Source organism: Podarcis erhardii (assembly GCF_964252035.2).
Source record: "Podarcis erhardii genome assembly, chromosome: 9".
NCBI lineage: Eukaryota > Metazoa > Chordata > Lepidosauria > Squamata > Lacertidae > Podarcis > Podarcis erhardii.
Genome location: NC_138512.1, coordinates 6122901 through 6150168, shown reverse-complemented (window position 1 = coordinate 6150168; position 27268 = coordinate 6122901). Strand labels below are relative to the sequence as shown.

Sequence of the window (27268 nt, the reverse complement as noted above, 5' to 3'; positions counted from 1 at the left end):
GCGCCCTGACTGAGCGCAATCTACGGAACTGTGGTCGCTGAAAATAAAATGAAAGGAGAGAATCTTTTTTTAATCATTTGGGGGTTAACCATTCTGGGTTTGGGAATGCACTGGGATTTTCCCAATTAAGAATGGAAATTGTCAGCTCACTATACAAACACTCATGTTATGAACTGTTTCTCATGAACAGATTAGGTTCACCTAGCGGGACCTGCTTGTATTCCAAATGCAGTCACACCATAGATTTGTATAATGCCATGGTATTGACAGACATATTTCCCATTCCTTTCCTAATGATCTGTCCTTATCACAGCTGCTGCACACAGGGTCTACATCTTCATCAAGCTATGACCTGAAGGTCTCGTACCTGATCTGGCCTGGCCTGAGCATGTATGTGAAATTAAGATTTTTTTTTGTGCCAGCATGCATCACTTTACACCTGCTTACACTGAGCTGCATTTGCCATTTTTATCACCCATTCACTCAGTTTTGGAGAGGTTCTTTGGGAGGCCTTCACAGTCTCTTTTTTATTTGTTGGAATCATGCTGCCATTGGTTTGGCTGCTGTCTGTACCGGTTTGACTGATTTTATTGATGTGATTAATCTGCCTTGTTTTCATGATTTGATTCATTTTATTTTGTATTTTTCTTTGTATTACTGCTGCTAGCTACTTTGAACACCACTTGGTGGCAACAAAACAAAGTAGTGCCTTCCCTCAAGTCCCATCCTAGCCAGAAGGATATTATGTTATGATACTGAATTCTGTTGATACAACAGATACTCAACAGGGCTTCAATCTCCTTTGCTTATTGCCTGGTCAGGTGATTTACTAGGGCAACAATGGTCCACTGGGGTAACAAAAATCAGAGTAAAAACCAAATTGGAATGGATCTAAATTTAGGGCAGCCATAAATCTGGGAATCGGGCTGCGAAATGGCATTCGGGCAGATTTTTGCTGAATCTGCAAAATGTCCAGGAAAACCCAGATGTATGGCAGGTAGGGCAATTTTTGTTTAATTTTTTTTTTAATGTGGCCACCCTATCTAAATAATCAGTTTCACCGAACTATTGCTGAAGTTGTGACTCATCCACAAATGACAATCAAATCCTAGAAGGCAGATATTTTTTCATTGCTCAACCTACACTAATATGCAGCACCCCACCTTTTGTTAATCCATTGTAGTTTGAGGCCTGCTGAGGAAATTTCCAATGCATTCCAGTTCTTTCAGTAGACCCTTGTGAAGAAAACCAGGGCCATCTTGTTTGAAAAAGTTGAGGAACACTGCTTTGGTACTCGCACTGTTATCTAGAGTGAAGTTGGCATTTATCACTCAGCATTTTTAAAAATTCCCACGTTTGGCTTCAGTGGATACGTTAGGTACATAATTACAGGGAAATAAGTTTCCATAAATATCCTCAATCATTATCTACAATTATCCCCTTTCCCAGTGCTTTGGCTGTACATGGCACCATTGTCTGATATTCTTTTGGCACTAGGTGCATAACTTCTTAATTGCCCAGACTTTAGAGCCATTATATGTTATTTCTCAATCTGCATTGCTATTTACTGAATTATAATGTTTTATTTTATCATATTTATTTTTCTTTGATAGTGCTTCAAACGTCTTTGCTAGACCTCTGAGAGTATTATTTCTGAACAAAGAGCAGTACATCAAATAAATAAAATAATCCCTAGTAAGTTTGGGCATAGCATTAATTTGAGATATATTCTAAATATATCTCAAAATTTGAGATATATTCTAAAATTTGAGATATATTCTAATAAGAAAAGTCTGCAGGAATCTATGTTTTTTCCCCCAGGAAAGCCCCCCCCCCGACCCCAATGCTTTAGTTTCTGATGCAACATTTTCCATGTTTTCTCTCAACAGGAATAATTCCCAAAGCACTCCTGTGGCAAGACTGGCCCTAAGAGTCCAATTAAGTCAGCTGCTCTATATTCATCACCTAGGTACACTTTTCATCTACAGCTCCAGATAGAACTAAGAGGTAACAGAGATGCCAAACACTGATGTCTGATGGTGGATGCCCTCCATTATTTTTCCTCCTTTTCCATACAGAATACTTATGTGAACCACGATTTATTTATTTCAGGAAGATTTAAGGTTCTCTTTAAGGGGCAAACAAGCCAAACAGTAGGTGGAGGTCACAAAATGAAAGGAAGAAAATTTGGGACATGTAAATTATTCCCAAATTAACTTCTCTTTCGGCCAGATCCCCCACCCAAACACACATCTGTGGCATGTGTGTGAAGAGATTCTATATATATATATATATATATATATATATATATATATATACACACTAATATTTTGCATATGATGTATGCCATCCAGAGTGGCTAGGGAAACCCAGCCAGAAGGGCGAGGTAATAATATTAATAATAATAATAATTGCTTGGGCCAGGATCACCTCCACATGGAAGATTTCTATATGTGCATGTTGTAAAGCCACCTGACACATGGTCACATTGTGTGCGTGTGCGTCAGGAGTGGGGGGGATGCGGCCGCTGCGTACCATCCCCATCCCCTCTTTTATCACATGAAGGGCACCCCTCGTCTTAAAATAAAATAGGAAGTAATGGAGAATATGACACTTCGAACCTGTTTTGCCATGAGAAAATAACAGTTAATTTGTAGTAATATTTCTATGAACAGTATGGTGGGGGAAGGCAGCTCTACATTCTCCTTCAAGGCTACTCTAGCAGGAAAGTGACTAAACTTTAAAAATAAATGCAACTCAAGTATTAGCCACCATGAAAGCATGAATCAGCAGTATGCTCTGCAAAATGAAAAAGAGCTATAACAATACCCAATTTCTGGGCATGAGATATTTTTAATATATAAAGATATAACTGAGCAAATTATTTTCTCCAGTGGTAATTACTGAGGACACCAAATACTGCTCTGGATCCTTGAAGAATTCAATTTCTATTTACCCAAAAATACGGTAACCTACAGCTGTCCACATGTACAAGCCTACATGGCTAAAGTGAGCACCCCACAGTTGTCACTTTGCACATTTTTTGCCATCCTTCATACCCAATAAAAGCGACCTTACCACCTGATTGCAAAATATGTGTAAATAATATTTAATATAAAACAAAAATCGACATGCATAGGACAAAAAGCGCACAGATGCAAGACTTCAAACAACAATTGAGAACATAAAAGCAGAAGGCCTTGGAATCAACGCTGTAGAAATGGCTGTTTTGACTTAATTTTTATATTGCTCCTTAAGTTCAGGCAAGTGATGAGGGTTTCTCCCAAAATTGTCTTTGTAGTTCCAGTAATAAAGCTGCTTTATACTTCTAGAAAAATGCAGACCATCAATAATCGAGCATGGCCCAGTTGATTAAATTTATGTAAGCTGCCATCCTGGCTGAGAAAATACCACACGGAAGATGCTACAGAAACAGGCTACATGCAACACACATCGACAACGACATGCTTGGGAAGTTCACAACCTGATCACACAGTGACTGATAAGCATGTTGCTCAGTCGTGACCGACGTTTTTAAAACCATATTTCCAGAATTATGCTATGCAGCTACACATTGTTATGGATATAAGCCCTGCTTGCCTGTAAAATATATTTGTTCACTATAAATATTTTAGCATCCATGACATTTACAGGAACAAGCTTTTTACAGAACATTCCAGACAGAAAGTCAGAAGAGACTCAAAAGGAAGGGCTCACTTAAAAGAGATCTGGTGCAAGGTAAAGAATACATATTTCCAAAGATGTATGGAAGCTCAGCCTATCATATTAATTGATCTCTCAAGTTATCTCCTAGGCATGCAGTTCCAGCTGTTCACATTCCTCTCAACAAACTAATCCAAGTGCTCCATTTACTTCAGATTTTTACAGGAACCTGGCAAATTTCCTTGCATTTTAGCAAGACCAGAGAGATTTGGCTTCTTCATCTGCTAAACATAAAAAATTTGCTTTCATTATATATAACTTACCCAAACAAGTGAATACAGGTTTTGATTATAATGCACTAGCTTTCAAAAACAAAAAGATAAATTATGTCAGCATCTGCATTACCTTCAGTCACATAGTTGTGGTCTCGAAGAAAGCCATGGTTAATTTTCCGTGTGTCTGTGTCCTCGCCCATTTACAGCAGGATTACTCAGCATGCCTGTCCGCAGTGGACTGATAGAATCAGCAGAGGTCGTCACAAGAACACCATCCATGCTGCCACTGCCTAGCAGAGGCAAGAAACAGACTGTGGTATGATGTGCAGCATAATGAGAGCTTGTGATGCAGCAAAGATTTGAAGGTGAATGAAAGAAAGAACAAGCACAAGATCGGCTCCAAAAATCAACAATGCAGAACTCAAAATGCCAGAAGGGGTCCAGATGCAAAGGAAAGAGGCCCTGCTGACATAGCTAAATTCTCTAGCCAGCTGCTCCTTAAACGAGCTCCTGTGCAGAGGCAGCTCCTAAAGCTTGCCGCTGAGAAATCTTGCAGAATGTGAAGAAAGTGGCAGGCAGCTGACTGCAGCAAATGCTGCCTGGTACTAGCTCAGTGATTGTTGCTGCAGCTACTGCTGTCATCTGCCTCTATGCTGCATCTGAGCAAGCCCCTCCCAGCCAGCCTCTCACTATCCAACCAGGAAAGATTTGCATGGAAGTAAAACTGAAAAATGAGAATGCAGGCGAGGATTTCAGCTTGTGTGCCTGGAAACCAGGCCTTGAAATTTAAGGGAGAAAATAAAACAAAAATACTAAAATCAACCTGCTCTACATTATCCCATTCTAGGATACGATTAATTTGATCTTATTCATTATTTGTTATAGCTGTAGCAACTGCGTTCTCCTGTGCTCACTTCTTTCCTTCTGCATTATGTTGCAGTCTTGGATTTCTAAGGTAGGAGGCCCTCCCTACTTGCTTTGCCCTGCTTCTTGGGAGAGAACTTGACACTCTAGATGTTGTCGACTCCAGGTCCCATCAGCCCCGGCCAGCATAGCCAATGGTCAGGGATGGTGCAAGTCCATAGGTCCCTAGTTCGTAGCATTTTCAACATCTCCAACACAGCAATGAAGATGAGCCTCCAATGGAACCCAAGACAGAAAAGTTCAAATAAACAACTTCTGTATGGCCCAAGCCAGCAAAAATGGGTGGTTTTAGCAAAGAGGTGTTGCTTATAATATTCATTGTATATAGATGCATTCCACGTTTTTGAAATTCAGTGTGTTTCATACAATAACACAACTCAAATATCCTGAATCAGCCATATTACATATTATATTACATATTATATATTTTATTGTAGTTGCTGTGCATCCTGCCCCATTTATCCACCAGTTCTGTCTCGCACATCTTGCTCACCTGTAATGGGGCAAAATTAATCATTCTTTTCAACACACAAGCAATGGAAGAAGTAGGTTGTCAGTTATCAATTCAAAGCATACCTGGAGTCCTTTCTGCAAGTGGAACAGCAAACAAAAGGACCAGCAGAGGTAAGTATTCACAAATTCTTGCTTCCCAGTTCAGTGGCAGGTTTAACATAGCTGGAGAAGTCATCAGGCTGGAGCCTGAATGAGAAATACAGAGCAAAAGATGCAGTGGATGAAGCTTTTGAAATATCACCTTTTGAAACATCGCCTTTTGAAATATCACCGTAACTTCCAAGTGAAAATCTGAATTTGAATTACACAAACACTGTCAACTTTATATGGGCAAGGAAGAGAGGTTCAACAGGTTTTAGTACTATGCGGTCTCAACTATGCTATAATCTATAAAATCAAGATTATTTGTCCAACCATTTAAAATTTGGACTGGATTATTTCCATGGCAAGTGCTAGAAGCTGTCTGTTAAAAAACAGTCACCTATACTGTACTTTATCCTTAAAATGTGCATTCAGTTGATCACAGCAGGTATTTGATGGCTACGGTGGTCCTTCCTGCTTAGCAGTAGCCTCAGAACCACCCAAAAGAGCCCTGCTGGTCAGCTACTTGAGGCTGCAATGCAAGCTGTGAAGCATGCCTTCTGAGCTGTCCACACTGCTGCATGGTAGGCATGACTATGCACACTAACCAGAGCTTGGTCAACTTCAAAGCAAGGCTTCTGCCAGCAAGGGAATCCCAATACATTTTTGCACTCAAAGCAAAACGTCCTGCTGCCACCCTTGTGATAGGAATGGGTGAGGCTCTGCAAAGGCTTCCCCTCAAGGAAAAGACCTTAGAAAGCCTCACTGCAAGATTGGGGGGGGGTGGCAAAATCCACAAGGGTGTCCAAGACCCCCCCCCCTCTGGCCAATACTCAGTGAGAGGGGGGCATTCCAGAGAGCTTTGGCACTGACCTCCCTCCACCTCTAGGGGCACAGGGACATCAGTGCCAAAACAGAGCTTCTTCCACAGCCGCAGAAGTGGTGGGGTGGGCAGGATGCTGCCTCTTGCGTTTCCGCTGCCTGATGCGGCTGCTGCATCCCACCTCAGCTGTGGGCCAGCTCTGTGTGTGTGCTGCCATGTGTCTTCATAGCCCACAGCTCCTCAGAATACCAGGGAATCAAATGTGCTCCACAACGCCAGAGCAGATACTCAGGGGTGATTATGCCAACCACCCATCTCAACTAGGGCTGGCCCAAGATTTTTGGCACCTGAGGTGAACCACAAAATGGAACCCCACCACCTGGGAAGAAGGGGTGAGTGAAGATCTACTTCAGGAACAAGGGGTGGGGAGTGAAGATCTACTTCGGGAACAAGTGCGGGGGGGCAGGAGGATCTAATCAACCTTACCCAACAGTGGGAATCAAAGGCCATCATGGGCGAGGGTGCTTTTGTGAATCACGCTGGGCATGTGCAGAGCCCAGGAGATCCCAATATTTCCTCCCTAGGGGTGCAAGGAGACCATCAGTGCCATTAGTGCCATTAGTGCCTCCTATTCACTGAGAGGCCACTGTGGAGGCGGCATGCAGGGGGCTGTCAAGGAAGCAGAATGTCTGGCTTCCTGGCAGCGTGTCGCAGTCATTGCTGCCACCACAGCAACAGAAGGCGGCAATGCATTGCTTGGAGACTGGATCTGCTTCTCTTGTGGCTCTTGATGCCTGAGGCCTTGTCTCACCTTGTCCCATGGGTGAGTGGCTTGGCCCTGATTTCAACTCCCCATTCCAGAGTGAGCTCAGGGCTTTGACATGATGTTCAAGCTTTCTCAGCTGTAAAATCCCCCGGAGCATCCGGGAATTGATCAGGCTCCAGGGGCAGACCATTCAAACCGGTACACCACCCTTCTAATGTGAATTACCTCCACCAACCCAAACTTCACCAGATATTGATCAGACTACAACCACAGGTACAGTACCGTCGGACCACAACTTGCATCACTCAGGGGAGAGATTACATTGAAGGTATGATCTGCTTGGTGTGTTAGACCGATGAGCATTTGAGATAGCCACATGGTTGTAATGGAAACCACTAAGTCCCAAGCTGGCCCAACAGCAGCCTCTATATGGATGTTAGACTATGAACTATTGCCCTGAGGACCACCAGCATAATGCTAGACATTTTATAGCGAAGGAAATGGAACTCCTATGGACATTGGTGATGCTCCTGCCCTGGCTCTCCAGTATGACCTGGTGCTGCACCAAGTAGGTCAGACCCACCCAGCTGACCCATTCAGGTCTCAGTGATACATGCCAAGTTGCCGCCTTCATCCATGATCAAAGAATGGCTGAGCATGGTCTTATTTTGTATTGACCTGGCATTACATAGTACCACTGCCAGACCAGAGGACTTGGTGGGTAAGCGCCCACTTGAGTTCTTATGTTAAGAGGGAAAATAATTTTCCTCTATCCGCTTTCTCAATGCCATGCATACTTTTATAGTGTACTATCAAGTCAGCTCTTACTCACCTTTTCTTTAAGCCAACCCCCAGCTCCCAATGTTGCAACCGCTCTTTTCTGGGGAGTTGCTCTATCCATTGATCATTTTGCTTGGCCTTTTCTGAAGCTTTTCTACCTCTGCAATATCCTTTTTTGATGTGATCAGAACCTCACTACTTTCTTTCATCTGTCCTGAAAATGCTGTGTGTGACAGACCTGAAAAAAGGTGAACTCCATGTTAGGGAACTTTAGGAAAGGAACTGAAAATAAAAGTACAAATATCATAATTCCGTTATACAAAACAGTGGTATGACTAGATTTTTAAATAATCTGTAAACTTCTGGTAACTAAACCTATATAAAAATATTATTGAGCTGAAATGTGCAGGGAAGAGGAACGTCCTTATGAGGAAAGGTGAAAAGGGGATTTTTTTAGTTTAGAAAAAAGTAAGTAAAGGAGGAGGGCATGATAGAGATGTATAAGATTATGCATGATTTGAAAAAAAAAGTTTAAAGAGAAAAGTATTTCTCCCTCTCTCATGGCACTAGACCTCATGGACATTCAGTGAAGCTGAATGCTGGAAGATTCAGGACAGATAAAAGAAAATACTTATTCACAGTGCTATTTTTCTAGGGAACAAGGTGCTCGAATTTACCATAAATGCCTCCCTTGTTCTCTTACAATGGCAATGGCACCCATCTGAGAGGTGCCAGAACTGAGTTCCTGTGAGTTCCCCTGGAATAAAAGCCCTGCTTCTTCACATAGCACGTAGTTACGGTAAACTATGGAACTTGCTTCCACAGAAGGCAGTGATGGATGGCTTGTAAAAGAGGACTGGACGAATTCATGGAGGAGGAGAGGGCTATTGATGGCTATTAACTAGGTTGGCTATGCTCTGCCCTCCCTCCACAATTGGAGGCAGCAATGCTTCTGCATACAAGTTGCTGGAAACCACAGGAGGGGAAAGTACTATTTGTGCTCAGGTCCTGTTTGCAGGTTTCCCACTGGGGGATCTGGTTGGCACCTGTAAGAATAGGATGCTGGACTAGATGGGCCCCTGGCCTGATCCAGAAGGCTCTTCTTGTGTTCTTAAGGCAAACCATGAATTCCTTTTGTCATGTTTCCATCAAAGAGAATGTTCAGAACAATAAAGATCCATAAAAGTGTTTGACAGTCAAGATTAATAAAAATGTATGAGATTATTTTTAAGGGGGGGGGGGAATCATATTTAACATAGCTCTTCGAAGGTGTTTCTACAGGTGGTAGATGACTGAAGCTGCTGCCGGTTTCCTATTAATTCAGTGCTGGTAAGCAGTTTTCCATTACGCGTATCCAGAATTTTCAGGGTCACTGCAAATGAGACAGCACTGAGGGACCGATTTGCATTTCGCCCCAGGGTAGCTTTCACACGTAGCAAAGCAAATGTTCAGGTTCCTGCGAGTTCTTTCTTCGGAGTCACCAAGACTGCGCTCTTTAAACCTCCCAGACTTGGACCCTCTTGAAAGTTTACGAATCAGGGGTTTCAGCATATGAACCTCCATCTAATTTATGTCAGTGGTAGCGCAAAAGAAAAAAAAAGGGGGGGGGAAACAATGCGGAGGAGGGAGATGGATTTACGACGTGAACGTGCAATTCAGCAAAGAAAGAAGAAGAAGAAGGTGGTTTCACAGTTGCGTTTACAATTCGGGCTGAGGCAAAAGGCGCTTCTGGGCTCTCGCGCCTTCGGTGAGCCTGACTCCCAGCCCGGTCTCGGGCGCTGGGCGCCATTGCGACGGGCGCCCGGAGCCCCTCGAGGCTTCTTCTGGCGAAGGTGTCCCGCGCCGCCTCCGCCTTCCCTCAGCCGCGCAGAGGAGGAGCCGGGGCCGCCGCCGGGCGCTGCCGCGAGGGAGGCGCAAGTCCGCGCGCGAGGAGGAGCCGGGCGGGAAGGCGGCGGAGGCGGCGGCGGCGGCGGCGAGGATGGCGGCCCCGGGGGGCTCCCGGCGCCGCGGCGGGAAGAAGCGCCCCTGACGGGACTCGCGCAGGTGAGGAAGGCGGCCAGCGGCCTTTGCGCTCCGGAGAGCGGAGGCGCCCCCGGAGGCTGGGGACCCCGGCGCCCAGCGCAGCCCGCCCGCCCGCCCGCTTCCGCGCTGCTCAGCAGGTGCTCAGGCCGCCTCGCCCTCGGCGGCGGCGTTTCCCAGGTGCGAGCCCGGAAAGCGGCCGGCCGCGTGGGGGAGCGGGCGCGGGACGGGCGGGCCTGGTGGACGCGGCGCCCATGGCCGCCTGAAGGCGCCTCCTCACCCTTGGGAAACGGCTCCTCCTCGCTCTCTCTTGGCTCGGGGAAGTTTCTTCCGCTTGTGCGAGCTGATAAGGCGAGAAAGAAGGCCGAGGGACCGACTGCGGCGGGGAGATCTCCCGAGACACGGGCGGGTGTCCGCCGCGCGCACACCTCTAACAGCAGGAGGTAGAAAATCAAGACGAAAATCAAACGCCCTGCAACTGCGGTAGATAAATGTCATGAAAGAAATAAAAATAAATTATATTGATAGCTCAACTTTTGTGACTTTTAAAAATATATATGTTCCAGAAGCAGCATTCATCATCTTCAGTTTGGAGAAATGTGGTTTGATCTTTTTAGGTATCTGTGCATATGCTTGACATTTGAGCGACTGCTGTGTTCTTGACATGGGACAGTATTTGAAGGCTGTCTCTGGTACAAAAGAAAATGGGTCTCCAGTAGGGAGGACCTTAACATCTGGACTGGATTCCTGACAACTTCAGTATCCTCCTCATGACTAGAAACCTGCCTAGAGAACTGTCCTCTTGCTTAGGACTTTGCTGAGTAGAGCATTGGGGTCTTCCTTTCCTGAGACTTGGGTGATAGCAAGGAGAAGCCTCCTCTTGCTTGGGCTTACAAATCAAAGAACAGGAAATATTTCCATTAGTAAGTAGCCTTGCTTTGAGAGCTGAGAATTAGCAGTCTTGTCACCAGTAACCTGAAAACCAAGCAAAGTCTGCATTGGCTTCTAATAGTTGTGGTTGCTTCTCTTGGTTTTGCCTGGAGAGGCAGGCAAGGTCTTGGAGACATCTAAGGTATGGCCCTTGTTGGCTGGTGGCACCTGGAATGCCGACCCAGCCTGGTCAATAGGATAGCAATGCTGTTTTTTAGCGTTGGATATGTGGCTGCTGTTTTGTTGTTCAATCCCTTCTTGGTGAAGAAGAGCATTAAACCAAGATGATTTGAGCAAATAGTAGCTAGTCTAAAATTTGCCATTTGTGCATAAGGTGCTTGTGAGGGTAGTTGGTAGGCAATTTATAGTTTTGGAGAAAGCTGCCTTTTTCAAACATGGTTTGTCAAGTCACTACAATCTGACTATTGCAACCTATATAGCCTAAAATATGAAAAAGAATTTGTTATTTACAGCTCTCAAATTCTGTACATAGAATAGCATATCTGAGGAATGTCTATGAAGTCCCTGTCAGAATCATATCCCTAGATACCTTTTTAAAAGCAGAAATTAGGTCTCCCAGCCTGTCTACAGGCCATACCCCATTCTGGCTGTCTGACTTGCCACCAGGCTCTGTTCCATCCCCTCCATTGACTCTCTTGACTGGTGAGCTTTTGGCCCCTGAGAAGCGGGGCCAGTGGAGTTGTGTAGTGCCAAGAGCTTGGTTGGAAACAGGGAGTAAATGCAATGTGATAGTGCTCTCCTTTTCCTGCATCTCCAGTTTGCTGCATTTCCTTTGGTTGTGCTGAGAAAGGGGCTTTTCCTCAAGCACACAGTGAAGAAGCAAAGAAAGGAAGTCCCTTTTGTAGTGTGAAGTCTGTATGTTTTGGCTCTGACATTGCTAGCATGCAACCCCTCATCCAGTACAGCCATATGTATTGTTAGTATTAGTATTGGTATTATTATTTATACCCCACCCATCTGGCTGGATTTCCCCAGCCACTCTGGGCAGCTTCCAGCAAAATATAAAAAATAAAATAAAATTTCAAACATTAAAAACTTCCTGTGACTTCATTACTTGATAAAAGATGACTTGAGTAGCCTGGGGTCCTAAGCCGTTGTGCCCTTTGTCATCCCTGCTTCCTGATATATTTATAGAGCCACTCAGTAGTATTAGATTATGCTACATCTAAATAGTGAGAGATGCATAATGAACTTACTTATGACAGTCTCTTCCACTAACAGATCAGCGTGAGGCAATCCTGAACAAGATATACTTGCTGAGTGAATGTGTTTGCACTGCTTTTAGTTATGTCAAGAAAACTGCAAGGAAGGGGGAGGAAATTTTAGATTTAATTATACTTTTTAAAAAAAGTATACGGTGGTCAAATATGGGTAGTCAAATCAGGATGGTTCTTCCCACGCTGACAAAGAGGCTAGGACTTTAATGGAGGATCACAAATAAAATCCACAGATATTGAGAGATTATTCTTCTCCATGTAATAAGAAAAGCAAAGAGGCACCTGTATACAGGTGTCAGAAGGCTCTTTGCTGTTTTTCCTGAAAAAGAGTAACATGGCTACTTTCTGAAAATCATTAACTTTGAAAGGGAGCATGCAGGGAAATAAATTCATTTGTAAATATTGAATTAATATGAGATATGCATTTCTATTATGTGCTATGTAAAAAAATTCATATGTGTAAAATATAACACATATACTGCAATTCAAATTGCATATATTTTTGCATCAGTGGATGACACAACAGAACACAGACTTGCACAAAATAAAGCAATTGCAGTGAAATTCACATACCACATGAAAGTGTAAATGATAATCAGAAGGGTTGAGGCATGTTCATACATTGCTTTCATCAAGCAGCCTTTTCCAGCTGTATCTTGCCCGGTGTTTCTACAAGCTCACAAGGAGGATGTGAAGCCAATGACGATATTTCCCTTTTTGTCCTTAGTTTCTGGTATTCAGAGGTATTATGCCTCTGAAAGCAGTAGATTCATTTAGTGTACATAGGTAGTAGCTGTTCATTGATACTCTATGAATTTGTCTGATCCTCTTTAAAGCCATTAATACAGTGGTCATTGCCACAGCTTGTGAATTCATTCTATAGGATGTGAGGAGAAATAACATGTGCAGTGTTTTATAAAGTTACATTCATTCCCCTTCCTCTTGCTTCCAGAACCATGGAAAGCCGGGTTGGGGGTGCTGAAGGAAAGAGAGGCAATTCAGAGCACAGCATACTGCGGTGGTGTAGCAAATAAAAGGTAAAGGTATTTGATGTTTGGTGCCAAGGCCTTAGCTCTGCTTTATACTAGCTTAGACAAGTTGCCCATCTCCATCTTAGTCCAGCATTTTAGCAGCAGCCAGTTAAATGTCTCTAGGAAGCTTACAAGCAGAGCATGAGAGCAACTGCAGTCTCCTGACTCCTAAGAGGAACTTGGTGTGGGTGAGACTTGAGGGGTTGAATAGCTTTTCAGGATAAGTGTGACTTGGAGAAGCCCCACATTTTGGAAGCACCAGCTGCCACTGCATTAATACTTAAACTATGAGTGCTGTAGATTGGAATCAGTGTTCCAGCTTTTACAATATACAGCCCCAGATTATAGATGGATAGGTGATATCCATAAAGTTGGGCAAAGGGTGGCATGAAAAGAACACTCTATTTCTCTGTTTTGGTGTCTGTTGTTAAGCCACCATTTTGGTCATAAACTGGAGTGTCATAGCATTATCACTGTATAAACTTTCCATGTGGATGTGGAGAAAGAGGTTGTTGTGCCCACAAGTGGGGTAAACTAGTGAATCTTTATATGGTACGGATCCTTGAGACTATAATAAATAATACATGAGACATTACATATGAATTGATTTTTTAAATAGTTTTTTAATTTCAAATACTGAGCAACACTGGGCCAACTTTTTGGCAGAAATGTTCCTGGAGATAATACAGCCTTTTGATAAGGGTTTCTGCTCTATTCATGGAGGTTTTACTTGAGGGCTGTAATTGCTAGTTGTTGGGCGAATAGTCCCTTTGTTAGATCATTACGAGAAAGCTAGAGCTTGCAGATTAAATTGTGGATGTATTCTGACTGTGGCAGATGTTGAAAGAGCAAGAAGAACTGGGTGGTGAGGGGCTGGCTCATGTAGAACAGCACCAAGAAATTATTACATACTTTCACTGAGTAGTAGACATCAATGAAAAACATCTTTTTCATAGGACACCATGTTAAATATAATATACAGACAAACAAACAAGTGAGCAAAGCTTGTAGGTAGAATGTCAGGAGGGCTAAAGCATAGACTGAGGCTTGGTGTGTGAGAGATGCTCATAAGAAGACTGATTTTTTTACTGTGTTCAAAGCAAGAGAAAGAACAAGGAAATAGTAGCTTTGCTGGAGAAATGTGATACAAGGTGTGTTTTCCGCCCTGGGCTCCTTTGGGAGGAAGGGTGGGGTAGAAATGTAATGAATAAACTAACAAATAATAACTTCTACTTTGCCTCAGTTTTCTCCCATGAGCAACCCGACAAAAATATAGCAAATTGACAAGGGAGAGTGCTGCAGTCCAGGTTGGGTAAAGCAGTATGGGAGCAGCTAGCAGCCTCTCTAAATGAATCCAGGGCTTGACAATTACTCAATGAACTAAAGCTGTAATCTCAGAGCCTCTGTCCATTCAGGTTTTCAGAATTCTTAGAGAACAAGAGAAGTAGAGGCAAGCAAATCCCTCCCTCTACAAAGAGAGGGAAAGAGGACCCAGGCAACTGCTGTGTCAATAGCATAATGTCAATAATGTCAATAGTTGGAAATGTTCTTGCTAATCTGATAACCCTAGTAGTCTTTACTTGGACTTTGTCATGTTAAGGCATTGTGCAACTGTACTCATTATATTGCCTATTTTATGGTTTTGTTTTTTACCTTTTAATTTTAATCTGCTGTTATAATTCTTCTCTGTTTTATGTACATCATAAAATGAAGTTTTAAAAACTTTGAAAAAAGAAAGAAAGCTGGACTCAGAAAAGTACATGAGAAAAGTACAAGAGCTGGCTAGGGTTTCTTAACAATAATTTATGCCTAAGTAACTGTATCTTCTTTTTAAATATAGTTACTAGCCCGGGTAGCTAAGGAGAATGCTGTAGATATGGTATACCTTGTGAAAAGTCTTCTTCCCCACCCATACTATTATTGATGAGCTGGCAAAATGTGGGCAAGATTGTGCTATTGTTAAGTAAATTTGCAGCTGTTTGGTAAGCTATGGTAAGCTGTTTGGTAAGAGTGCCCATCTGTGGTGAGAGTTGACAAGTTGGGTGCCATAGTCTTGGGCTCAGTGGCTTTCAACATAGTTAATAAATGACATGGATGAAGGAGTAGAGGGGATCCTTATCAAATTTGCAAGTGACATCAAACTGGTAGAGGTACCTAACAACCTTAAAGGCAGAAATAAAATTTCAGAATTATTCTGATGGGATGGAGAACTGTGCCAAATGTAAAGATTGGTCTAACAGATCATATAAAGTTCTGCATTTGGTTAGGCAGAATCAAGTGGACAAATGTTGAGTGAAATATACTGAGCTTTATTTACAACAGTACATGTGGGAAGAGGTTTTAGTAGACCACAAGTTAAATGTGAGTCACCAGGGCAATATGATAGCTAAGAAAGTTAATGTAACTCAATGCTTCATCAACAGAATTATAGCCATCAGATCTTTAGAAGTAATGGCACCCGTTTATTCTCCTTTGGTCAGATCTCACCTAGAATTCTGTGGCCAAACTGGGTACCATAGTTTAAGACGGATACCAGTGCAGGGGCACTGGAAAGTGTCTGGAGGAGTGTGACAAGGCCCTGGAAAGATTAAAGACCTGGCTTGAGAGCAGTACATGTGAAAAGGATCTAGGAGTCTTGGTTGACCACAAACTTGACATGAGCCAACAGTGTGACGCGGCAGCTAAAAAAGCCAATGCAATTCTGGGCTGCATCAATAGGAGTATAGCATCTAGATCAAGGGAAGTAATAGTGCCACTGTATTCTGCTCTGGTCAGACCTCACCTGGAGTACTGTGTCCAGTTCTGGGCACCACAGTTCAAGAAGGACACTGACAAACTGGAACGTGTCCAGAGGAGGGCAACCAAAATGGTCAAAGGCCTGGAAACGATGCCTTATGAGGAATGGCTAAGGGAGCTGGGCATGTTTAGCCTGGAGAAGAGGAGGTTAAGGGGTGATATGATAGCCATGTTCAAATATATAAAAGGATGTCACATAGAGGAGGGAGAAAGGTTGTTTTCTGCTGCTCCAGAGAAGCGGACACGGAGCAATGGTTCCAAACTACAAGAAAGAAGATTCCACCTAAACATTAGGAAGAACTTCCTGACAGTAAGAGCTGTTCGACAGTGGAATTTTCTGCCAAGGAGTGTGGTGGAGTCTCCTTCTTTGGAGGTCTTTAAGCAGAGGCTTGACAACCATATGTCAGGAGTGCTCTGATGGTGTTTCCTGCTTGGCAGGGGGTTGGACTCGATGGCCCTTGTGGTCTCTTCCAACTCTATGATTCTATGATTCTAAGGAGTTGTGTACATTTGGCCTAAAAAAGAAATGAAGAGGCAATTTGATAGCTACCTTTCAACATTTGAAGGTATTATGAGTTTAGATGTGTGTGTGTCAATGTGTTAAACTGGGTGTTAGCCCTCTCTAATCCCTGGATCCAGAAATATTAAAATCTGTTCAAGCCAAGCTTGCTTCCTGGCAAATGATCGCCCGGCCCTTAAGGGAGCAAACGATTAAGGGGCTCTGTGCGAGGCAGCAAATAGGTGGGGGGCCCCTCCCACAACAGACAAAGCTGAATTTGACATGGAATTTTGGGGCTGTGATGTGAACTTAGAAATAAAGCAGCAAGCAGAAGTGAGAGACAGAGAGCAGCGTTTGATGTCTGTTTGAATCCAAGGCTGTGGCGATAGGAGTTAATGCTGCGAGCCCCTCCACTGTAGGCTCAGGTTGTATATGTGTAAATAAACCATATATCATAAAGGCACCACAGTCTCCTCTGTGCCTCATTTCAAAGGAACTGGTTCAAATGTCAGGAGAACAAATTTTGACTAAATATTAGAAAAATGTTCAATGTGTATATGAGCAGTTTGACAGTGAGACAAAGTGCTCTGGAAAGTTGTGAACTTTTTGTTTGTTAGGTGGTCATGCAGCCTGTAGTTAAAAACCTTTGAGGTGGATGCAGTACCAGAAAATTACTTGCACTGGCTGGGATTCAGACTAGACTGGCCTTGAAGCCCCTTCCAACCTTGTGATTCTATAGCCTAGAATAGCTTCCCTCAACCTGGTGCCCAGCAGAGATGTTTTAAATATCAGCTCCCGTTAGCCCCCAGTCAACACAGCCAACTGGCCAGGTATGGTGAGAGTTGTTTAGGCTCATCTTCAGCTAGGGAATGAGGGATATTTTCTTTATAATAACCTGCACTGATTTTCTGCCAATCAAGTCTCTTTGCTCTTTCTTGTAGAGAAAATGTTTTGTCCACATAAAGGTTTTAAGATCCGGTTTTAGCACTTCTCAGTATTTTCAGAGTCAGTAACAATCAAGTGCTTCATAGAGATCATTAAGTTATTGATGGCAGTGAGTATGGAAATTGTGCATCGTGGGAAATGCTAATGATTAATAGGTATATAAATGCCTTAAATAAATAATTGAAAAGAGTAGTGTACAGTATTAGAGAAAATCTTGATTGAGCATTCATATTGTAGAGTGGCTGTTAGCTCTAGAAGAGAAATTAACTCTCAGTGTAGATTAGCTGGTGGGGGATACAATTTTATGGATGTGTGGTTCCCTTTTCTTACTTACTTTAACTCATAGGGAGGGGCTTTTCAACTACTAGTTCTGCAGTTACAGGTGGGTAGCCGTATTGGTCTGCCGTAGTCGAAACAAAATAAAAAAAATATTTCCAGTAGCACCTTAGAGGTATCTGAAGAAGCGTGCATGCACACGAAAGCTCATACCAATAACAAACTTAGTTGGTCTCTAAGGTGCTACTGGAAGGAATTTTTTTATTTAGTTCTTCAGTGATTATTTTAGAGGGATTCTGTTGTATATCGGTACTTTTACTGTCACTATACAGTACTTGAAAATCTGTTTTGATGTGATTTGACCTTAGACCTTATCTATATATCTAATCTTCAAATCCCGCAGCAGTGCTGGTTGTTTTTTATGCTGTGAAACTTGTTAATAACAGTACAGTGGTACCTCAGGTTACATACGCTTCAGGTTACAGACTCTGCTAACCCAGAAATACTGGTAGTATCTCGGGTTAAGAACTTTGCTTCAGGATGAGAACAGAAATCGTGCTCCGGCGGCGCGGCAGCAGCGGGAGGCCCCATTAGCTAAAGTGGTGCTTCAGGTTAAGAACAGTTTCAGGTTAAGAACAGACCTCCAGAACAAATTAAGTTCTTAACCCGAGGTACCACTGTAGAATTTATGAAGAGTTGCTGTTTGGGCATAGTGAAGTAAACTGCTCTTTTGGTAGATTAATTATATTTTGCTATGTTATTATTTGCATGTAAATTGTTATTTCTTTGCTGCACTGATATGTTGAGGACATTTGTGTGACACTTAGAATCATAGAATTGTAGAGTTGGAACCCAAGGGTCTGTTGGTGAGAGAGGGGGGATTTAGTTTTAATTAGGTTACTTTATTTTTTACAGTGGTTCCATGCACAGTAAGTCCACAACTTAAACACAATTTACTTGTGTGCATTCAGCTTTACATGCTTGGGAAAATTAATAAATAAAAAGGGGGTGGGCACCCAGGAAAAATGACTTTGACATCCCACCCGCCAATAAACCCAATGTGTTTTGGCTGTACACGATTTTGGCTTTAGGCATGATCCCCAGAACATAAACCCTGAGAAAGTTGCAGGCATGCTTTGTTTGTTTATTCAGTGGGGGAAGTATAACAGTGTAATGAAATTGCATTAGCATCCTTAATTCGGCTTCTGTATTTACTTATTATTGGATAGCTAATAATTCATTCATATATATGTTTATATATATGTGATATATATATATATATATATATATATATATATATATATATTTGCTTTCGTAGATTTTCACGGGTACAGGAATGCAGGTTTTGGTGTCCTCGGGTGTCTTCCCGTGTAAAAGTTGGGGTGTCTAGGCGACGTTTCGACGAGGTCTCACTCGTCATCTTCAGGCTGGTGCTTTCGGCTTCTTGTTACTGGAACAGAGCAGGATCTCAGTGTTTGAGTTCCTATAAATACTGTAGAGGGGGTGTGGTGTATAGCCTCCAATGTTCTGGGCAGAGAGGAAGTTCCCAGGCTAGTGTGCCTTTTCTTCTTTTGTTCCTTAATTACTTGAGAGATATCTTGAGTGATTTCTTGAGTGATATCCTGAGTACCACTTAGGTGGGTCATTAGGTGTGGATTAGTTGTTAAAGTCTTTGTGTCTTGACCTCTTGAACTTTGTGAAGAGTTTTCCTGAGAAGATGGCTGTACTGTACTTAGTTGTGCTCTGGCTTGGCTTCGTGTATAGGGGCGAGCTGTGGTTTTGTGGCTTGTGTCAGCCAGATCTGTGTAGGGATTGCAGGGGGGTGCAGCATCCGGAGGTGCCACCATGGATTGGCTACTGGATGGTGTCTGTAATTCATCTGTGGAGAGGGTCTGGGTATCGCAGAACACAAGAATGCCGTCAAAAAAGAAGAAAAAACTTCCTCTCTTTTCCAACACATGAAAGAAACAGGACACGAAATTAATTTTGCAGATTCCAAATTGCTCTTTAACACGGAACATCACCACAAGAGAATAATCATGGAAGCCATCGAGATAGAGAAACACCCTCACAACATGAACAAGCGTGACGACACATCCCGCTTGCCAGACATCTGGAAATTAGCCCTCCCCACAAAAACTGACACCAGATCCAGAGGCACACAGAACGCCAACACCAATCAACCACACCAGACCCAAACCCAGACCCTCTCCACAGATGAATTACAGACACCATCCAGTAGCCAATCCATGGTGGCACCTCCGGATGCTGCACCCCCCTGCAATCCCTACACAGATCTGGCTGACACAAGCCACAAAACCACAGCTCGCCCCTATACACGAAGCCAAGCCAGAGCACAACTAAGTACAGTACAGCCATCTTCTCAGGAAAACTCTTCACAAAGTTCAAGAGGTCAAGACACAAAGACTTTAGCAACTAATCCACACCTAATGACCCACCTAAGTGGTACTCAGGATATCACTCAAGAAATCACTCAAGATATCTCTCAAGTAATTAAGGAACAAAAGAAGAAAAGGCACACTAGCCTGGGAACTTCCTCTCTGCCCAGAACATTGGAGGCTATACACCACACCCCCTCTACAGTATTTATAGGAACTCAAACACTGAGATCCTGCTCTGTTCCAGTAACAAGAAGCCGAAAGCACCAGCCTGAAGATGACGAGTGAGACCTCGTCGAAACGTCGCCTAGACACCCCAACTTTTACACGGGAAGACACCCGAGGACACCAAAACCTGCATATATATATATATATATATATATATATATATATATATATATATGATGCTGAAGAGCAATCAGTGTTCATAATACTGAGCTTCTGAGTTGCAGGGTTTTTTTCTCAAGCAGGATGATAAAAGAAATAGGGGAAAGGATATTTCTAACAGGGTATAGCATTAAACCATGGGCATCACCAGGATTTTTGTTGGGGGAGGGCAGGACTTTTGTTAGAGCGGACAGAACTGATGTGATTGGTCAGTTGGTTAAGTATTTCTTTCTTTTACTTGATCTGGGCTACACCCCGCCTTGGCTACACCCATGCATTAAACCAGGGGTCAGCAACCTTTTCCAGCCGTGGACTAGTCCCTCATCCCTCATACCATGTGGTGGGCCGGACTATATTTTGAATGAAAAGAAATGAACGAATTCCTGTGCCCCACAAATAACCCAGAGATGCATTTTAAATAAAAGCACACATTCTGCTCATGTAAAAACACGCTGATTCCTGGACCGTCCGCGGACCGGATTTAGAAGGCGATTGGGCCGGATCTGGCCCCCGGGCCTTAGGTTGCCTACCCCTGCATTAAACCCTTGTATGCAGCTAGCTTTCAGTCTTAAGATGGCAATAGATGGAACTATTGCAGAGAAGACTGATTAGATCATAATTGTGTCTTGTTAAAAGAGATCATACAGAGTCACGCAAGGGCAGAGAAGCAATGAAGACTGCATTTGGAAATACTGTGTGCATTTCAAGTTCCTTTTTTCAGCTTTGGTCAGTTGTCTGTTTTCCGAAGTACATAAATAAACTGGGACTTTCTGCTTTGTCTTTTTTTTAAATAGACTGCAAACTTCCTGGAATTTCTGACTCGTTTCGACACCAAGCATGTTCTCTGCTACCAGCAGAATTTGTAGGCCACTCAGCTGCTGAAAGCACACATCTGCAACTGGAACAATAAACCCACTGAAAGCAAAAATAAAAATAAAAATTTCAAGATGAGTGCCATGTTGTCATGGTTTTCGATATGTGGCACACACTTAAACATTGTCTACCCAGAAGTAACTCTTATTGAATTAAGTGGGGCTTACTCGGGTGGTGTTGTGGGTTTAACCATAGAGCTTAAGGCTTGCGGATGGGAAGGTCGGCGGTTCGAATCCCTGCAACGGGGTGAGCTCCTGTTGTTCGGTCCCAGCTCCTGCCAACCTGGCAGTTCGAAAGCATGCCAGTGCAAGTAGATAAATAGGTACCACTCCGGCGGGAAGGTAAACGGCATTTCCATGCACTGCTCTGGTTCACCAGAAGTGGCTTAGTCATGCTGGCCACATGACCTGGAAGCTGTACGCCGGCTCCCTCGGCCAATAAAGCGAGATGAGCGCCGCAACCCCAGAGTCAGACACGACTGGACCTAATGGTCAGGGGTCCCTTTACCTTTACCTTACTCCCAGGTAGCTGGGTCTGATGGAGGTCATAGGAGTGCGGTGAAGTCATTCTGGTTTTCTCCCCCCTCTCCTCTCTTGCAAAGATATTGTGGAACATTCAGCATTGCAGTTAACCTAAGTTAACTGAAAAGTGTCCTCCTTTGGTTCAGAAGAGGTCGAATCTGCCACGGATTGGATGTCTCTATTTTCATTGAAATGCTGGAGAGTGTGAGATTCTACTATACAGTAACTGTACATTACTCAGAAGCAGACCACACTGAATTCCATGGGAATTGCTCCATGATAACTATGCACAGCCTCGTAGCCTGAATTGGTTAGCCTTAACTCAGGACTTCTTTACAGGGCCTCCCCATAAACTTCCACTTATGGGAAACAGATTTATTATGGCTAAGGTACCTTGGGTTACAGTCACTTTCCTCAGATTCACCATTCTTGGTAATCCATAAAAGCTTATGCAGTAATACATTTTCTAGCCTTTAAAGTGCTACTGGACTCTTGTTGGTTTCTGCTGTAAGCTAGGACTAGTGGGCTACCCCTTTGACTGAAAGTGTACCAGAAACCAAAACAAAATGGAGCAGGGTGTGTACTGACTATGCAGTATGAGGAGGGTGAGTGAAGGAGATTATGGTTTGTTTTAGGCAATCCCTGCCCCCACTGCTTGAATGCTGGCTTTTGGTGCCAGGTCCGCAGGAAAGACTTCCCTCCCTTGCTTTTTGTTTGCCATCTTTGCTTCCCCCCTCCACCCCATCACTGTTCTTGAAACTTTCCTTTTGCTGCAAAATCCCATGCTTGTTTACTCAGAAGTAAGCACTTCATTCAGGGAGGCTTGTTCTTTGGTAATGTCTACAGCTGAAATCTCTATATTGAGATGGGGCTGGGGGTATTCTTTATAACTAGGGTGGAAAGTTTATTAGGCCCTTTGTTAACAGTATTCTGTAGCATCTTGTAAGTGCCAGCACTCTGAACTATGCTTGGAAAGAAACCAGAATTCAGTGGAGCTTTTAAGTACAGTGGTACATTGGGTTACAGACGCCTTAGGTTACAGACTCCGCTAACCCAAAAATAGCACCTCGGGTTAAGGACTTTGCTTCAGGATGAGAACAGAAATTGTGTGGCGGCAGCGGGAGGTCCCATTAGCTAAAGTGGTGCTTCAGGTTAAGAACAGTTTCAGGTTAAGAACGGACCTCTGGAACGAATTAAGTTCTTAACCCGAGGTACCACTGTACTGGCAAAATGGTTCTCAGTACTCAATTCCAGTTACTAGTGTGCTGTCTTTGTATGGAGCTAACACAGTTTTACAACACATTGCAGCAATCTAAGCTAGACTAGTTTCTCTGTTTCCAGAAAATAGATCAGTGTTCGTAGGCTGTATCAAATTAGATAATGCATTACATGTAAATTGGTGTTGGTGTATGTTAATGAAATGATATCTCTAATGTGCTCATTTTGTAAATTTCAGAACAATGACTTCAGAAGAGACATTGTGGCCTGTCCCAATGAAAGCTATTGGAGCACAGAACCTACTGACAATGCCTGGAGGTGTTACCAAGTCAGGATACTTGCACAAAAAAGGAGGAACTCAGTTCCAGCTCTTAAAATGTAAGTTGGAAAACAAGGATATGCCAACCTCAAATGCTTTCATTCCAAACTGTGATAAAGTATGTGCTTATATTTGTACGGTGGCTATATCTGCACTAGGTCAAAGTGGACTAGACTTAATTTTACTGGCATGCCTTATTTCACTATCTGTTTTTAGTGCAGTAAATGCACACTCATCCCCACATGCTATTGCTGAGCTTTTGTTGCAGCTGTGTAGAATGTGGTTGAGTCGTCAGCCAATGAAGTCTGGTGCAGATGTAACACTAGCTCCCTGCAAAATAGGGTTTGCAAACCAGGTACATGTGTTAGTAGCATGTCCCTTTTCTGACACAAATGTCCCCTTCCTTTCCCTAGTTAGCCTTATGGCTACTTCTACACTGAATCTGATGCTTACCAGATTCCTGTTTAAGCAGTTTCCAGGGTGGAAAGGAGGGAGGGAGCATGTGTTCCAGGGGCAGTTATCTGACTTGCAAAACCATTCACAAGGAGCCAGGATTGTGTTTTCACTGACATTTATAAAATACTACTTTGCCCCACGTAGGGAGTATTTGGGATGGGAAGGGGGAAGACCGCTGGCATCCCCTCGCATTGTGATAGGCATCTGGAAATGCTATAGATCCGAAGTCCATCAATGTTGATATAAGCAAGTACATTTTTTTTGTAATCTAATAATACATGAAGTCCCTTTCCCCCCTCTTCTTTCCATGTCCTTGATATTGGTCCAGGGCCACTGAGGTTTGTGATTATCCATAAGGGATGTATTTACTACTTTAAGAGTAGCACTTCGGCAGCTCCTCAGGGTGCCTTCTCACTGAAGGGCTATAATAGGTAAGTGGAAATATAGTTTATCCTATTGCAGTATTTCATCATGATAGAAATGAAGTTTTTCTCCCTACCTTATGATACTAGAACTCTTGGGGGCATCCAGTGAACATTGGAAGATTCAGGAGAGTCAAACTACTTTTTCACGTAGCCCATTGCTAAATTACGGAATTTGCTCCCATAAGATGCAGTGACAGCCATCAGTGTGGATAACTTTAAAAGAGCATTAGTCATATTCATGGAGCATCTGTCTATCAATGTATTTTAATTGTTGAATTTGCTTTGGGAGCTGCCTAGAGAGCTTATGGTATGGAGTAGCTATATAATAAATTCAATTAATAATGCATGAATTAGCTTAGCAATACAAGGTTATTTGTGTTCTCACCAGCATGGATTTATGAATTGTTGTTGTAATTATTTACATATATTTAAGCCTGAATATAGTTCCCACAGTGTGGCTTGTTTTGCATTTGCATTTTGTTTTACGCTTGTGTAGTACTTGCCTATTTAGGAGAATGCTTCATGCTGCTGATGAAGTCGGCTGTAGTCCACAAAGAAGCATGCCTTAATAAATGTATTTTAAGGGGGTTGCAAGACTTTTGGCTGCAAGAATTAACATGGCTACCCTTTTGGAAACTATTTCATGTGATCCTCCTATTTTGCGGAGGTTGTTTCCACCTGTAGTTTAGTAGGGTTACATTTTTATGGCTCTTTTAGACAAAGCAGTACAGATGTTGTGCTGTGGATTGCTTTGGTTGGTCTTTGGGACAGAAAAGTCTATATGCAATTGTGGTATGTCAATTTTGCTATCTTTATAAACATGATTTTAGCTTAAAAATTATTTCATTGTTATGCAGATACCTTGGAAGTGAAAAACTATAGGCCAATTTCATTATTAAATAATGATTACAAGCTATTTGCAGATATAATGGCAGAAAGATTAAAAAAGGTCCTGAACAATAAAATACATAAAGATCAAACGGGCTTCCTCCCAGGGAGACAATTAAGGGAAAATGTAAGGAACTTGATAGATATTATTGAATATTTGGATATGAGTATAGATAGACAAGCGGCCTTGGTGTTCATAGACGCTGAAAAGGCGTTTGATAATATCTCGTGGGATTTCTTGAAGAAAAGTCTGGAAACGATGGGAATGGGAGAGAAATTTAGAAAAGGCATAGAAGCAATATATAAGGAACAGAAGGCAAAGTTGGTAATAAATAACACCACAACAGAATACTTTAGCATATATAAAGGAACTAGACAGGGCTGCCCCCTGTCTCCTCTATTGTTTATAACAGTATTAGAAATACTGAACGAGAGACTAAGGGGGGCAACAGAAGTTAAAGGAGTCAAGGTAGGAAAGAGGGAATATAAAATCAAGGCCTTTGCAGATGACATCGTATTAACCTTAGAAGACCCAAAAAATAGCGTAAAAGAAGCTTTACAAAAAAATTGACGAATTTGGAGCCGTGGCAGGACTTAAGGTAAATAAAAATAAAACCAAAATGTTGGTCAAAAATCTAACAAAGGAAGAAATGATAGATCTAGAACAAAGGACGGAAATTGCGGTAGCTAAGAAAGTGAAATATCTTGGAATATGGGTCACAGCTAAGAACATAAATTTATATAAGGATAATTATGATGTCACCTGGAGGAGTATAAAGAAAGACATGGAAATTTGGGGGAGAATGAAACTCTCCTTTTTGGGGAGGATAGCTGTTGTTAAAATGAATATTCTGCCTAGAATGCTATTTCTATTTCAAACTATCCCCATACTTAAAGGCTTAAAACAATGTAAAGAGTGGCAGAGAGCCTTGGCGAAATATATTTGGCAGGGGAAAAGGCCACGGATAAAAATGAAAATTTTGATAGATAAAAAAGAAAGAGGGGGCTTTTCTCTCCCGGACCTAAGTTTATACTATGAAGCGGCTTGCATACTCTGGTTAAAAGATTGGATAAAACTGGAGAATAGAGACCTATTGGACCTGGAAGGTTTTAATAATTGGTACGGATGGCATTCGTACCTTTGGTATGGGAAAGTGAAGGTCCACAAGAGCTTTTTAAACCATATTTTTAGGGGACCGATATACCAAGCATGGGAAAGGAATAAAAACCTCCTTGAAAGAAAGACTCCCTGGTGGATTTCACCAATAGAGGTTTTAACGGTCAAGAAAACAAACATGGAGGAGAAAAACGCCACCTATGAAGAAATGTTAAGAAAAACAGACCAAGGGCCCAAACTCAGACCTTATGAAGAGATAAAAAGCTTATTCACTGGTTGGTTGCAATACCACCAGGTGAATGATTTGTTAAAAGAGGATAAGAAGAAGTTGGGTTTTGATGATAAAAAATCAAAATTTAACATAGAAGTAGTAGAAGGCAAAAACAAAACCCTATCCAGAATTTATGATATACTATTAGAGTGGTATACAAAGGATGAGGAGGTGAAGGAGGCAATGATTAAATGGGCAATTGACTTTGGTTATAACATCAATTTCGAAAGGTGGTCGGAAGTGTGGAATTGTAACATAAAGTTTACAGCATGTATGGCACTGAGAGAAAATGTTTGGAAGATGTTATATAGGTGGTACCACACCCCTGTGAAATTGGCCAAAATGTTTAGATTAAAGGATAAGAAATGCTGGAAGTGTGGTGAGGTGGAGGGTGACCTATATCATTTATGGTGGACATGTAAAAAGGTGAAAGGCTTTTGGGAATCAATTTATAATGAGCTTAAAAAAATACTTAAGTACACTTTTCCCAAAAGACCTGAAGCCTTTTTGCTGGGAATGACGGGCAAAGAAATCAAAAAGGAAGACAAGACGATATTCCTCTATGCCACCACAGCAGCGAGAATTATGTTGGCACAATACTGGAAAGTGGAAACCATCCCCAGCATAAATGACCTGCAGATTAAAATGGTAAATTATGCTGAGCTTGATAAATTAACAGGTAAAATAAGAGATCAAGATGAACAGAAATTTCTGAAAAATTGGAGTAAATACTGGAACTATATTGGAATAAATGTCTAATGTGAACTGGCGGGGTTAGAACAATACTACCAGCGAGTGAATTTAGGATTATAGATTAAAAATCAAATACGTAATG

The 27268-nt window shown here is 42.4% G+C and overlaps 2 protein-coding genes across 7 annotated transcripts in view; one reads left to right on the top strand and one right to left on the bottom strand.

The window, feature by feature from the left end:
- The window catches only part of PPP2R2C (protein phosphatase 2 regulatory subunit Bgamma), a 43458-nt gene extending 33239 nt beyond the window's left edge, over positions 1-10219 (bottom strand). The window contains exons 1-4 of one of the 5 annotated variants that reach the window (XM_081876385.1): positions 10125-10219; positions 7878-8063; positions 5439-5561; positions 4069-4228 (exon numbers count right to left, since the gene is read on the bottom strand). In XM_081876385.1, the coding sequence (XP_081732511.1) occupies positions 4069-4138 (70 nt within the window). In that variant the 5' untranslated portion in view covers positions 4139-4228; positions 5439-5561; positions 7878-8063; positions 10125-10219. Of the gene's footprint in view, positions 1-4068; positions 4929-5438; positions 5562-7877; positions 8064-10124 lie in introns of those variants that run through there. The other 4 variants (XM_081876387.1, XM_081876383.1, XM_081876384.1 and 1 more) reach the window with 4 other exon arrangements.
- Positions 10220-10613: 394 nt separating this feature from the next.
- Positions 10614-27268, top strand: part of SH3BP2 (SH3 domain binding protein 2) — a 33152-nt gene continuing 16497 nt past the window's right edge. The window contains exons 1-4 of one of the 2 annotated variants that reach the window (XM_081876326.1): positions 10672-10767; positions 12965-13049; positions 23196-23335; positions 24061-24163. In XM_081876326.1, coding sequence (XP_081732452.1) covers positions 23200-23335; positions 24061-24163 — 239 coding nt within the window. In that variant the 5' untranslated portion in view covers positions 10672-10767; positions 12965-13049; positions 23196-23199. Of the gene's footprint in view, positions 10768-12964; positions 13050-23195; positions 23336-24060; positions 24164-27268 lie in introns of both variants that reach the window. The other variant, XM_081876324.1, reaches the window with a different exon arrangement.